This window comes from Myxocyprinus asiaticus, chromosome 45 (genome assembly GCF_019703515.2).
Source record: "Myxocyprinus asiaticus isolate MX2 ecotype Aquarium Trade chromosome 45, UBuf_Myxa_2, whole genome shotgun sequence".
NCBI lineage: Eukaryota > Metazoa > Chordata > Actinopteri > Cypriniformes > Catostomidae > Myxocyprinus > Myxocyprinus asiaticus.
In genome coordinates, this window is record NC_059388.1 from 10,708,867 (window position 1) to 10,721,980 (window position 13,114).

Below are 13,114 nucleotides of genomic sequence, written 5' to 3' on the forward strand. Positions count from 1 at the left end.
AAAAATCTACCTTCCCTTAGAACAACATTCACTTCTAATAAAGGCTTTGTGGCACTGCCAGTTCTGCTCATACAGTCTACCCTCGAGAGTCTTTGATGTGTGATGTGTAGCGAGAGCACAGACCTTAAACACTTCCAGCTCCTCCAGGATTAGATCCTCATGCAGAGAGCCGTTTGACGGCAAAACGACAACCTTCTGTACTGTGCCTTTATCTGTCAGAAAAATATCAGAACATCAGGAGGGTATTGAACACAAACTAGAAAAACAACCTCTGTAAAGATGTGATTTAGTTTGGGTTTGAGCTGGATATGAACTGTTTCCATTGTTCACAGATTTTCTGTTTAGATTTCTTTGTGTAAGAGCATGTATATGTGGTTTGACATTTAGCATCTGTTCTACGTAATATCTTCAGAAAAGAAAGAAACCTATGTGTACCCTAAGTACTAAAGGAATGTTCAAGGTATAATTCAAGTTAAGCAAAATTTACAGCATTTGTGGCATAATGTTGATTACCACCAAAAATAATTTTGACTTACTGCCATTACGTCGTCATGACACCAAAGTCGTAATATTTGATATACTTTACACAGATAAGGTTAGTAAGCAATTTTATCACATTAAAATGAGGTAAACGTGTATTATGTTGAGGTCTTGTGGCAATACTTTTGAAACGGTGTGTATTTGAACGTTTATGGACTGGCCCCATTCACTTCCACTTCCAGTGCTTCAAACTGTAGTAATCTCTTGAATGAAGAATGTTATGAAATGACCAGCACATTATCTCTTCGAAAGACCATTAAAGGTCAAGTTTATTCACTCTGTAGGGTCAAGATGGGGGTATGATAGGTGTGTATCTTGCTGTGGACCCTCAGAGAAAGGGTGGATGGAGAACTCAGTACAAACTCTGGAAATTCCCTTTTTTTTAAATCCCCAAAAACATACCATTCTCTGCCAACAAGCAACCAGACACACTCCAGATGGCGTTCATGGCGTTTGATCAGGAATTTTGATAGGCACACACAAACAGCTGGGATTTTGATCTCCCCCCAAAAAACCTCTATTCTCGTTACCTAGTAACCACTGAGCCGATCTGCTGTTCTCTGTCTGATTCTGCTCTCTGACACACACCCACACTCTCTCTTTTTCTTTCGTCCCCCCTCCCCTCAAAGGTTAATATTATGTGTTGGTCCTGTGACATACCAGGGCTCACTCTTAATATTCTCCATTTACTGATGCTGAATAGGGAAAAAAAAAGTTTTGGTTAATGTGATTAGATGAATGTTTAAGTGTAATGAAGCTTGTGTGGAGTCACTGCCCTCTAGTGGGAGTGGATTCAAGCAGCTATTGAAAGATTCATGTCTGGAGCACTGGGAGCTGGAAAAGTGTGTTTATGACTATTATGTGGAGTTAAATGTATTTAATATTGCAGTTTTGTAAGGAATTGAACAGTATAGAATATTCTTTTATTTATTTTTTTATAGTATAGTATAGTATAGTATAGCACAGTGCAGTACAATTCAGTATAGTGCAGTATAATACTGTATAGCAGTGTTTCACAACCCTGTTCCTGGAGTCCCCCCAACAATACACATTTTAGATATCTCCCTAATCAAACACACCTGACCTGACTCTACAACCTGAATTGGGTGTGTCAGAAAAGGGAGATATACAAAATGTGCAGTGTTGGGCCTCCAGGAACAGGGTTGGGAACCACTGCTGTATAGTGTCTCTCAGTCCATTCTTAGTTGACCAAGAACACTGCAAAGTGCAAACACCTGATTCTACTGATTAGATAATTAGCTGAGGCTCCCTGATCTGAATTGGGTGTGTCAAATAAGAGAGACATCCAAAATGTGTTGTGTTAGTGGTCCTTAGGGGCGCACTGGGCATCGGGAGAACCGGGACTTTTCCCAAATGGCCGGCCGCTAAACGGGGCCGAATGAGCCGCGATAAGCTGAAATGGGCCACTTAGTTATGCAGAACGGGCCACAAAACGATGCCGCGATATGCCGAAGTGGGCAGTGATATACAGAAAAGGACAGCGACACCTACTGTACAGCGACAACTACGGCACTCAGCCTGCAGCCTCGTGAATCACAGCAGTGCTGATGTAGGGCCATATCGCACTCTTGCTCATGTGATATTGCTTAAGTATATACTTTATTGTATAGTGTAGTGGAGAGTGATAGGACATAATTGGGAAGAGAGATGGGAAATGGGATTAGTCTGTGTCGCAGGCCAGATTCAAACCTGTGTCACCCACATTAGCACCACGGTTCAATATGTCTGGAGTCTGGGCTACATCTCTGAATATAATTATTTTGTACATTGTTTTGGAAAGAAAATGACAAGTTAAAGTGGTAGATCTGCAAACTGTTACAAAATTCCCATTTATGGAGCAACGTTTAGATCCAGAAGATCTTTGTCAGGAAAATCACTGAAATGTAATATTGAGTCCTATACTACAATTTATAAAAGTACTATACTTTTACTGACAGAACACTTCCAGGAAAATAGAAAAGCACAAATCTCAAGATGTATGGAAAGAGCTATTTAGTCTAATTACAGGGTCAACAAGTAGTCAAGCAAAGTTGAGCATGTCAGTTCTTACCAAAGACCATCATGAAGTCACTTTTTGTTTCTTTAGCCTGGTTTCAAATGGTGGGAGTGACTCTGAGTGGGTAACTGCTCAAATTGTCACTTTTTTTTATTTATTTTTTTCAAAGTTTGCTGTTCTGTGGGACTATACCTGTGCCCAGAAAGAGGACCTGGTAGTGTCCGTCCGCAGCGGTGACCTGGTCCACAGCTATGGAGGTGTACTTGTAATCGGCATGCGTCCGCACGACCAGAGGTTTCCTGCCCACTGGATAAATGGGGTTAAACATGACGGGGTGATTCCTCACAAACGTCACAACATCATCTGGAAACTCTTTAGTACTCTGGATATGAGGGGTGAACGCACCACCAGGACACTGACAGGAAAAGGAGGAATAGATTTAAAGATTAGCTAGTTAGCATGCAAATCAAATCAAACTGGCTAATTCATTTAACCCTTGTCACTTTCATTTGGTCTTTTCATCACTGTAAATCAAACTCACAGCTTAGATTTAATTTTGTTTATGGATATAATATGAAGCCCATCTTGATGAAAATTAAACGTGAACTTTTTGTTTTTGCTTCACTGGCTTATACAACAGAGGTCTTGGACTTTATACTGACACATATTGTCATGTATGTTCCATTACACAAACCTGAAGTCTTCATATTATGCCAGTCATCATTTTGAGCATATCTTCCAAAACTACTATTAATTTCTTACTGTGTAAAACTTTGTTATTTCTAAATGTGGGAAAATGTGGGGAAAAATACTTATTACACCTTTAAATATCCCACTGGACAACATTGTATGATGTTTTTAGAAATGGAGTGGCTGTACCAAGGCTAGATCCAGACATTAAGGTGCGTGACTCACAGTTCCAGGTCGTGGGTAGGGAATCCGGCCCTGGAAAGCCACCCACTGAAAGTTGGGCCCATCCCTGTGTGCAAACGGTCCATTGAAGACCGTCAGGATGTCGGCCATGTTGTACACACAGACAGCAGAGCCTCTGAACACAGAGCTGGAAGAAATTACACACAAAACACAAACACACACATTTGACTAACGGAAATGGGAAGGAAGACAGACAGTAAAAAGACATTTTGTTTAAATAACACATCATTCTTGATTGTCTTGGGTTGCAGTGGATGATGTAGCAAGCTTATCCAGAAGACTTCATAGAGGAAAAGTGACACCATTTTGGTTAACTTTCAGGGATACAGCATGGTTTGGCTGGACATTTTAAATTTTTTATCAGACTGTGAGACAAAGAGTGTCTTTGTTTAATCGCAAAACACTGAAACAAAGGTAGAGAGGACGAAACATTTGATATGACGAGGAATAACACAGCAGGGAATGGACAAAGAAGCCGTAACTGTTTAGGTTGGCTTCATTAGGAGAACCACACAGATCCTACTTGGTTCTGCAGTTCAGAGAACTATGGTGCAGTGATTAGTGTGTGTGTTCAGGGAATGAAAACGCAGTTCAGATCAGGAACCTTGACCGAATCCTCACCTTATTCAACCACATCTCACACACACAATCAAGCACAATCTACGACTGACACAAGACAACACCCAATAAATGTAATGAACTGACCCACAGGAAAGAAAAATCACAGATGAGAACTCATATCTCAATTGTTCTTCCTAGACATGAAATGAGATTATATGGAGATCAAATGGAAACTATATTTAATTGTCCTACCTGTCAGATTTTTCACTTTTTCTAGAGTTTCGGATTTTCAATGATGTCTTTTAAAGCAAATGGCCGACTCCTTTGTTAGAGACTGAAAACCTAGGAGATCAGGGAAAAACGTGATCTTACATTTCGACCGTGGAATGATTGTTGGTGCCAGACAGGATGGTTTGTATCCTTTGGTTTGTATGTATGGTTTGTACTCAAACCATCCTGTCTGGCACCAACAATCATTCCACGGTCAAAATGTGAGATCACATTTTTCCCCATTCTGATGGTTGATGTGAACATTAATTGAAGCTTCTGACCCGTATCTGCATGATTTTATGCATTACATTGTTGCCACATGATTGGCTGATTAGATAATCCCAAGATTGGGATTGGGATCACATTCTGTTAGGGTTAAGGTTAAGGTCCAGGTATACTTAATTTTTCATGTTCCGGATTGGATCGTGCCCGGACATCTGCATTGCCTTTCTGAGTATACTTTTCTGACCGCAAACGAATAGGAACGCGTTCGATGCATGAGCACAACAACTGCTTTGTGACAGTCAATGGCCAGCACATGCGCAGACGACGCGCACAGTGGACGCATACAGCACGAGTCAAGAAAATGTAGGTGGCGCACGGTCAAGCTGAGCGGCTGTGCTGATGACACAATTTGCGTAACACATACTTTGCGCGGATCCGCCATTAGTGCCATGTTGATACAATCTGACACTTTGCTGCACTTGTGTTTGGGAGGGTGGGGTATAGGGATAGTTTGGGCAGTGGTGAATTCTCAGTGCCAGCAAAGCCTTCTCTGCTGGCCTAACATGCCAAATAAATCAATATTTTTCATCCTTTCATTCTCAATCACCTTTTTGCTTATGTATTTTTAATCACTTTCCACTCTTATTAATCTACAAACAAATAAGAGAAAAACTAAAAGTTTATCCAGTCAAAATATATTCCTTGATGCTTACAAGCAAAGTGTGACAGCTGTTTCACAAACAGCATGCCTGAAGCAGCGTGTGAGACTGAGCTCCACCCCTTTAGGCCTTCAGAATTTCCACAGATTCCCTCAACAGTGTAAGTGAATAGGCATCTAAAGTCAGATTGTCAGATTCATCAGCCAGTCAGATTGATTTATTTGTTCTTGGTGGGTGTGATCTTTAGGATATGTCCCGGTCGAGGCCTTCTAGCTGGCCTTGAGTGACGCAATCACACTTTAAGTGATGTACGTAATTTGAAAGCGAAGAGTGAAGAGTGAAAGTCATCACTGCCGATATCGCCATTGAGAAAGAGATCCTTATGGATTTAAAAACACGAGATGTTCTGCATGGCCGTGTGATTGCTTCACAAAACAGTCATGCTGCAGTTAAAATTAGGCTTGCTTGAGCATTAAGTTTCATTTCAAGTTCTGGCTTTCGTGTGTGGTCGTGTTTTTAAAATGTCAGTAGGTATTATTAGTTGACTGCCACGTAATGTATGATAGGCATAGCATCTTATTCATTGTGAAACTGTGTTTTCTTAATGGCATGAATCACACTGAAGGCCTAGATTTAAAATGCATGGCCCGTGGCTGGGGGAGGGGTTAAGCCCACCCTGCACCCCGCTAGACACGGCCCTGACATCAGCACAGAACAGAAAACAGCATGTTGAAAATTCATCACATTGAAACATCACTGAATGACCTTCTGAACTAAGATTACAAACATTTGGAGAAACGACTAAATTAGTGACCTTTTCCTCCCATCAGCACCCTTAGGTGTGATCACACGTTCTAAAAAATCCCAGCTTCCTCTCTGTGTCAGACTTGTCTAACCCATATTTGGCTAAAAGACACACAAAACACACTCATGCATATATCCACACATTAGTGGCAAGCCTAATATTGCTGTTGGCTTTACCTTGTGGAGGTGAAGACTCCAAAGAGGAGAAGGCCCTTTGGGTGGTCTGTCTCCAATAAAAACACATTCTCTGGAAGGCAAGAGACACCCGCTCACTCAGTAACTGAACATCTGCCCCACAATTTGTCACCTTGTTAAACAATATAGTTCTACACTAGTGAGACATGCAGCCTAACAATAATAAAACAGGTGAAAGAGTGTAAATCTATCACAGACTTAACCTCTCCTGTGAAAATGGATTGTGCTGAGTGTTTTATGATAGTAACAGGACTTTAATGAGGTGAGAAGTTTTATAAATGGACTAGGGCTGCATTAAACTGTAATACGAGCAAAAGCTAAAATTATTGTGTTATTGTTAGTGACCGATAATATTAATAGGAAGCTATAAACATAATATGTGGAATTTGTCCACTAAATTCTGTCATCATGTTCTCACCCTCATGTTATTCCAAACCTGTATGACTTTCTTTTGCCATTGAACACAATCGATGTTAGATGGAATGTTAGCCGCAGTCACTATTGTTAGCCGTACTATCTTTTTTCCATACAATAAAAGTAAATGGTGACTGAGACTTCTTTCTAAAATCTCCTTTTGTGTTCTATGGAAGAAAGAAGGTGAGTAAATAATGACAGAATTTTCATTTTGGGGCAAACTAACCCTTTAAGCAGAACCAGAAAGTGTGTATGTTTGTAGTCTCACCAAGCTCATCAAAGTGGGTCTCAGTACCATCCTCTTCCAGAACTGAACATACCATGCGAGCCTTCAGGAATGTGGTCCACTTATTCACCAGACTACGTTGCCCACCAGTGTCATTCTAAATAGAAAGATTTGCAATGAAATTAAATGAATACCTATATAAAACTAGACTTTTTGGTCCCACTTTATATTAGGTGTCTTTAATTACTATGTACTACCATTAAAATACATACAGTACAAACATATTGTTCTGCAAAATTCTTACAAGTTAGGGGTAAGGGTTTAGGATAAGGGTTGGGCTAGGGTAAGTTTAGGGTTAGACTTAATTACATAGCAGTTAAAGACACCTAATATAAAGAGGGTTTGCCATGGTGAGTCATTGTCCTGCTTGGATCTGATCCAAATATTTTCCTCAGTAAATGTAAAGTCACATATCGCAAATGGCAATTGATTTCCATGATGCTTATGTCACCAAATGTTTTTCTAGGGTACTTCTAGACTTAAATGACCCATAAAATAAGAAAGCAGAGGCAGAATATTCTGTGTTAACTGAATGTAAATCTTTTTCTCACTGAAGTATTTGCCTAGTCCTACACTTTCTACAGCATGTGCTGAAGGGATTAATACACAATTACACACATTCACAGGGCAAATTTACTGTGAGCTTTACATTTATTTCCCGCCAAATTGGGGTGTTGCAATACCTGACAGGGAATTGGAGAGAAATACCAGAGGCAGTTGTTTAATCTGTCACCCACTATGAGTGTGATAGACCACCAAGAGAGAATGGCAAGAAACAGTCGCTAGGTGTGACATCCCCTGTCAGAATCGAGTTGTTTCAAGTTGGCAAATGGGATGGCGCCTTTATGTGTCAGAGCATGTGTGCTACCATATAGCACCAGTCTTGAAGTGTTTGAATTCACTTACAGGGCACACTCGCGCCACCATCGTGTGGATGTTCTTAGTGTTTCCACTAGTATCTGTCAGTCTCTCACGCAGGAAGAAGTAGAGCTTGGCGTCGTTCGGATCAGAACCGTCAGGAATCAAGTGGGCATCAATGAATACTGGCTCTAGTCAAAACAAAAGAATATTTACAGCTTAATGGGACACTTTAAGGTATTGTTCACCCAAAAAGAACATTTACTCATCAAAATGTTAGCCTCACCATTGCATCTTTTTTCCATACAATGAACGTGAATGGTGACCGAGGCTAAAATGCTTCTCTTTTGTGATCAGTGGATGAAAGGAAGTCTTATGGGTTTGGAATGATGTGAGGGTTAAAGTTAGGTTAAGTTAGGTTAGGTTAGGTTAGGTTAGGGTTAGGGTAAGTAAATAACGACAGAATTTTCATTTTTTGGTGAACTACCCTTTGAATTTGCTCTACAAGAGCAACAAAATAGACATAAGAAGAACATATCATCTGTATTTTAAAGAATCAAACCTCTCTCCATGGCACTTATGTCTGAGTTCATTTGAAATATGATGTACTTGAGTTTTAAAAATATATAATTCAGTTTCACACAGAACCTAATATGTTATTCAGGTTGTATATTTGGATTGTAGCACACAAAAGATATTGCGATCCCTTGGAATACATTAAGCATGTACAGTATATTATGATTCTCTAGTGGAATCATTGTAAACAGATACTGAAACTATCCTGACCTCAAGCAGTTCCTTTGACGTGGGTAAAAACAGTTTTTAGCTTGTGGTTTGTGTATTATTTCACCCAAATGGCTTGGAACATGAACATGTCATTTACAAATGAAGTGTGCACTTTTTTCGATGTTAAAACACTTTCTTTTATGCCAGCTTAATATGCAGCATCAACTATAAGTAAGTCATTTGCAGGTTGATTTCCCTGGAAACTGTCAACATTACAGCTCTGTGCTGCTTTCAAAACATTCCTCTGTTTATTCCAGACCGACCCAACACGTAACGTTGGCTCAACCAATGGCGTGAGGGGTGGGAATATCTGTATGTACACCTAGTGGTAGATGGGCAGAGTTGTCGTGGAAACCAGTTTGAAAGAAATAATAATTTTTGCAATTCCATTTGGTGGCGCTTGGCGCAGAAATGACACACTTCAGCTTTAATCCTAAACATAAAGGGGCGAATTCACTGAACAGTTGCGCCACTTTTGCGCTGAAAAACCTGCATCTTATTCACTAACAACCTGCAATCTTGTTTAAGAAGGCGCAATCAGCGCTGAAACTGTCTTGAATATTTCAATTACGTTTTTTGTGATTCCTGGCAACCTGGCATATATCCAGATGTGCGGTGTAGTCAAGTTCTCTTTCGGCATGTGATTCAAGTATCTGGATCACAGTAGTGAGTAATGCTGTTCAGTCCCAGCACCGATTCAGCACAGCGTTCAGCATGGAATTTGTGGGTGCATTTTGCGGCATTGCCTGACCTGCATAATTTCTTTAGCGAATCGGGCGCTAAACCAGCAAATAACTAGCGCTTTTACCATGCGCAATTCATTCTTATTGAATTACCTCCAAAGAGTTATTTGGTTTTTTAAAGTACTGAAATTAGGAACACTTTCTGACAGAGCCTCAAGATGTGAATAAAAATACTTTATAATAATGTTGATGCATAAAATAACAGATATGGTTTGTACCGCTCAGCCATTTGGAGTTATGCTGGTCGGTCCTCACTGCGTTCCTGCTGGTCAGGCTCCTGAAGATAGCTGCATCTGTCCCCATGAAGTCAATGTACATGCCAGAGAACAACTCCTGATCTGAGCCACACACAGAAACATTGTGTTTCAATCATTATAAGCACATAATAGATCTAACAGAGTTCACTTGTTCAGTGAAAATTTGCATATTTGTTGGTAAAAATGCATGCATTCATTTAAATAATGTTATATGTGGATTCTTTAACTTTTAAGATAAATGGAAAGGTAGATCATTTAAACTAGGGCTGTCCATAGATAAAAATAAATAACTAGCATTATTTTTGTAGTTAACGTGATTTCTGTTGAATTTGAAATTTGCTTTTACATTGAAACTGTAAAACATTTCACATGACCATCTGGTGCAGTATAATGTGACAGAAACACAATGTCAAAGCTATTGGGTTAGGCTTGATTGATATGTGTTTATGTATATGTGTAAGTGTGTGTTCATATATACAGTATATACTATATATACACTGTATATCAGTATGCAACATATACATATATTTGAAGTTCAGTCATGAAAATCTACCCAAGCTGATAGGTCCCCTGACAAGTAATCTGTTAAACCAATCGGCTCGCATGGTGCAAGCTGATAAATCCTTTGACATGTAATCTGTTAACCAATCAATTTGAATAATCTCTCATTGTCTAATATTTAATTTCTCCCAGTTGTGTGCAGGTAAGCCGGTTTCACTGCTAATAGAGTTTTCTCTCTGAAACCATCCTCCTCCCCAGCAGCACTTGTCTAGATCTGAATCAAGGTGATTGTATGTGTGTATAATTGTGAAGCAGCAGCATGTTTTATGCATTTCTAATTGTGCAGTTGCATGTCATATATTCCCAACATGACTGTGTATGTTCTGAGCAGAGTTGTCATGACTGAAATACATTAATATATATTAAGTTTGAAAATTCACTGCACCTAACTGTAATGAAAAGTGCCATTTCTGCAACGGACTGAATCTGTCTGTTGAATATGGGACTTATCAATTTATTGTGGCTATATAGTTCTTTGTGGTGTGCTCTACTAATGACTTATCTTAATTCCTCATATCTCTCCTACTTTTCATCATTCCATTACTCTATCACTTCATCACTCTGTTACACAGAGGCCTGTGGTTGACGTGTGCAGCTAAGGGCCAAGTGTATGATGGAAATATGCAGACAGACGACCGACATTGAAGGCTATGGGCTGTCATGTCGAGGGCTGTGAGACTTTGATGTTGTATAGACAGCTAGGAACTGTTTTACTTTATGGAATAACCACTTAAACCTTCCTTTCATTTACAGATAACTTGACGCTGACCTATAGCATATTATATTTTGCCATGTGTGTGCTTGTGAGTAGGGCAGGGCTGGGAAATATAGCTTAAAAATATTAATAATAATAATACTGTGGGGGCCGTGGGTAACTCAGCGAGTATTGACGCTGACTACCACCCCTGGAGTCGCAAATTCAAATCCAGGGTGTGCTGAGTGACTCCAGCCAGGTCTCCTAAGCAACCAAATTGGCCCGGTTGCTAGGGAGGGTAGAGTCACATGGGGTAAACTCCTCGTGGTCGCGATGAGTGGTTCTCACGCTCAATGGGGCGTGTGGTAATTTGTGCGTGGATCGCAGAGAATAGTATGAGCCTCCCATGCTGTAATTCTCTGCAGTGTCATGCACAGCTAGTCACGTGATAAGATGCGTGGATTGACTGTCTCAGAAGCGGAGGCAACTGAGACTTGTCCTCTGCCACCAGGATTGAGGTAAGTAACCGCGACACCACGAGGACCTACTAAGTGGTGGGAACTGGGCATTCCAAATTGGGAGAAAAAGGGGATAAAATAAAAAATAATAATACTGTATATACTGTACGTATATGTATGTATAGATAGATAGATAGATAGATAGTATAGACAAAATCTAGAATCAGAGTTTTTAAACGATTCATTAAAATACACTGTTTGTCAACTGATTCTTGGAAAAGAATCAAATCTAATGATATGTTCTTTAGGAAAGTAAGTGGCCAAATAAAAAAGCACATAAAAATCAAAGATTAATATTTCATCAATACATATATATATATGCACCAATATGAGAATACAAACAGCAATATTTACCTATACATATATTGAAACTGAAACATTAATATATGAAAATATATGAGAAATGCCACCTGGTAGCTTCTGTAAAAATTTTTGAGTAATGGTGCAAACAAATTCTAGAATCAAGAGTTTTAAATCGATTCATTGAAACCATTTGAACTGATTCACACAGATAGTGATATTAACCTACATATTGTATATTTTTACTAAACCATTAATATATGAAAATATATGAGAAACGCCACATGGTGGCTTCAAAGTGATGACGCAAACCAGTTGTTGAATCTTGTAGAGTTTTGAATCGATTCTTTGACATTTATTCATTTAATACAATGATACAGAGCTTAATTTTAAGCTGCAGAAAAATCATTGCAAATATATTGTGAATATTCTATATATTAACCAGCCCTATATTTGTGGATGTGGGAGTGTATGCTTTTACATGTGGCACATGTAATCAGTTCTCATGGGGCGTAAAATGAGAAATGGTAATGATTAAGTGTTTGAATCTCTGTGTGTTTGGAAGTGTGTTTCTGTTCCAGTGCTTTGTGTGAAAGCAAAGATGTGTATGTAACATATAGCCTGATAGCTGTTTCAACAGCAACCCGACACCAACTAGCCAGTTAAAGATCAAAGAATTAAGGGGGCAGCACTGAGAGACCCAAAGTGGTTACATCTGAAGGGGGGCACACAGCCGCAAAATGTGGGTGTTTGGTGACACTATGGGGTCATGAACAAAGAGAACATGTGTAAGATAGTGTGAAGGGAAGTGTGCGAGACAAAATGTCACCTGCGGGTAAAGACAAATAAGATGGCAGCACTCACTGAGCATGACCGAGACAGTGTTGACCTGTGGGTTGAAGGAGCACCTCCCTTTGCCTGATTCGGCTCGTGAAGAGATGTGGAATATTTGCTCCTGCCAAATCACAAAACACAAACAAAAAAACGTATTTACAAAAACGTACTTATGGACTTTCAAGAGGACCTGAAAAAAAGCTGATAGTCAGAACTTTGGCTATGTGAGACAAACCACTCCAACATGTGCACTTGCTATCATTTTGCCCCATTTCCCGTTCTCAAACCATTTTTAAATTTCATTCGAAATGTTTTACAGCCAATGCTCAACTCTTTATAAAAAGATTTCCAAGTACAAGTCACTTCCTAGCATGCATTAGTGCAGCGGTTTTGGAGAGCTGTCTTTATTCTGATTGGTTGGACAGACTTGCCCGGAGGCTTCCAGGTTTCCGTAGCGACTGCCAGACCAGTCTTTCCTCCTCCTTTAGTGTCCTGATGTTGGCCAATCATGCAAAGTGAGAGAAACCAGAGACATAGAGTGTCCCTGTCAGGCTGCTAGCAGGCCATACGGATACAGTTTGTTGTGTTCTGTGCTGCTGGCAGTGAAATTTCTAATTGATCGTAATGTTGGCCAATAACAAACATATTTTATCCTTACG

The 13,114-nt window shown here is 39.7% G+C and overlaps 1 protein-coding gene and 1 long non-coding RNA gene across 2 annotated transcripts in view; both read right to left on the bottom strand.

Moving 5' to 3' along the window:
* The window catches only part of LOC127435439 (uncharacterized), a 183,066-nt gene that overhangs the window by 79,971 nt on the left and 89,981 nt on the right, over positions 1–13,114 (bottom strand). The window lies entirely within an intron of this gene.
* The window catches only part of LOC127435409 (semaphorin-3C-like), an 83,845-nt gene that overhangs the window by 19,517 nt on the left and 51,214 nt on the right, over positions 1–13,114 (bottom strand). The window contains exons 6-13 of the mRNA XM_051688873.1: positions 12,486–12,576; positions 9,510–9,629; positions 7,811–7,953; positions 6,887–7,001; positions 6,187–6,256; positions 3,473–3,617; positions 2,750–2,972; positions 124–212 (exon numbers count right to left, since the gene is read on the bottom strand). Of these exons, the coding sequence (XP_051544833.1) occupies positions 124–212; positions 2,750–2,972; positions 3,473–3,617; positions 6,187–6,256; positions 6,887–7,001; positions 7,811–7,953; positions 9,510–9,629; positions 12,486–12,576 (996 nt within the window). The remainder of the gene's footprint in view (positions 1–123; positions 213–2,749; positions 2,973–3,472; positions 3,618–6,186; positions 6,257–6,886; positions 7,002–7,810; positions 7,954–9,509; positions 9,630–12,485; positions 12,577–13,114) is intronic.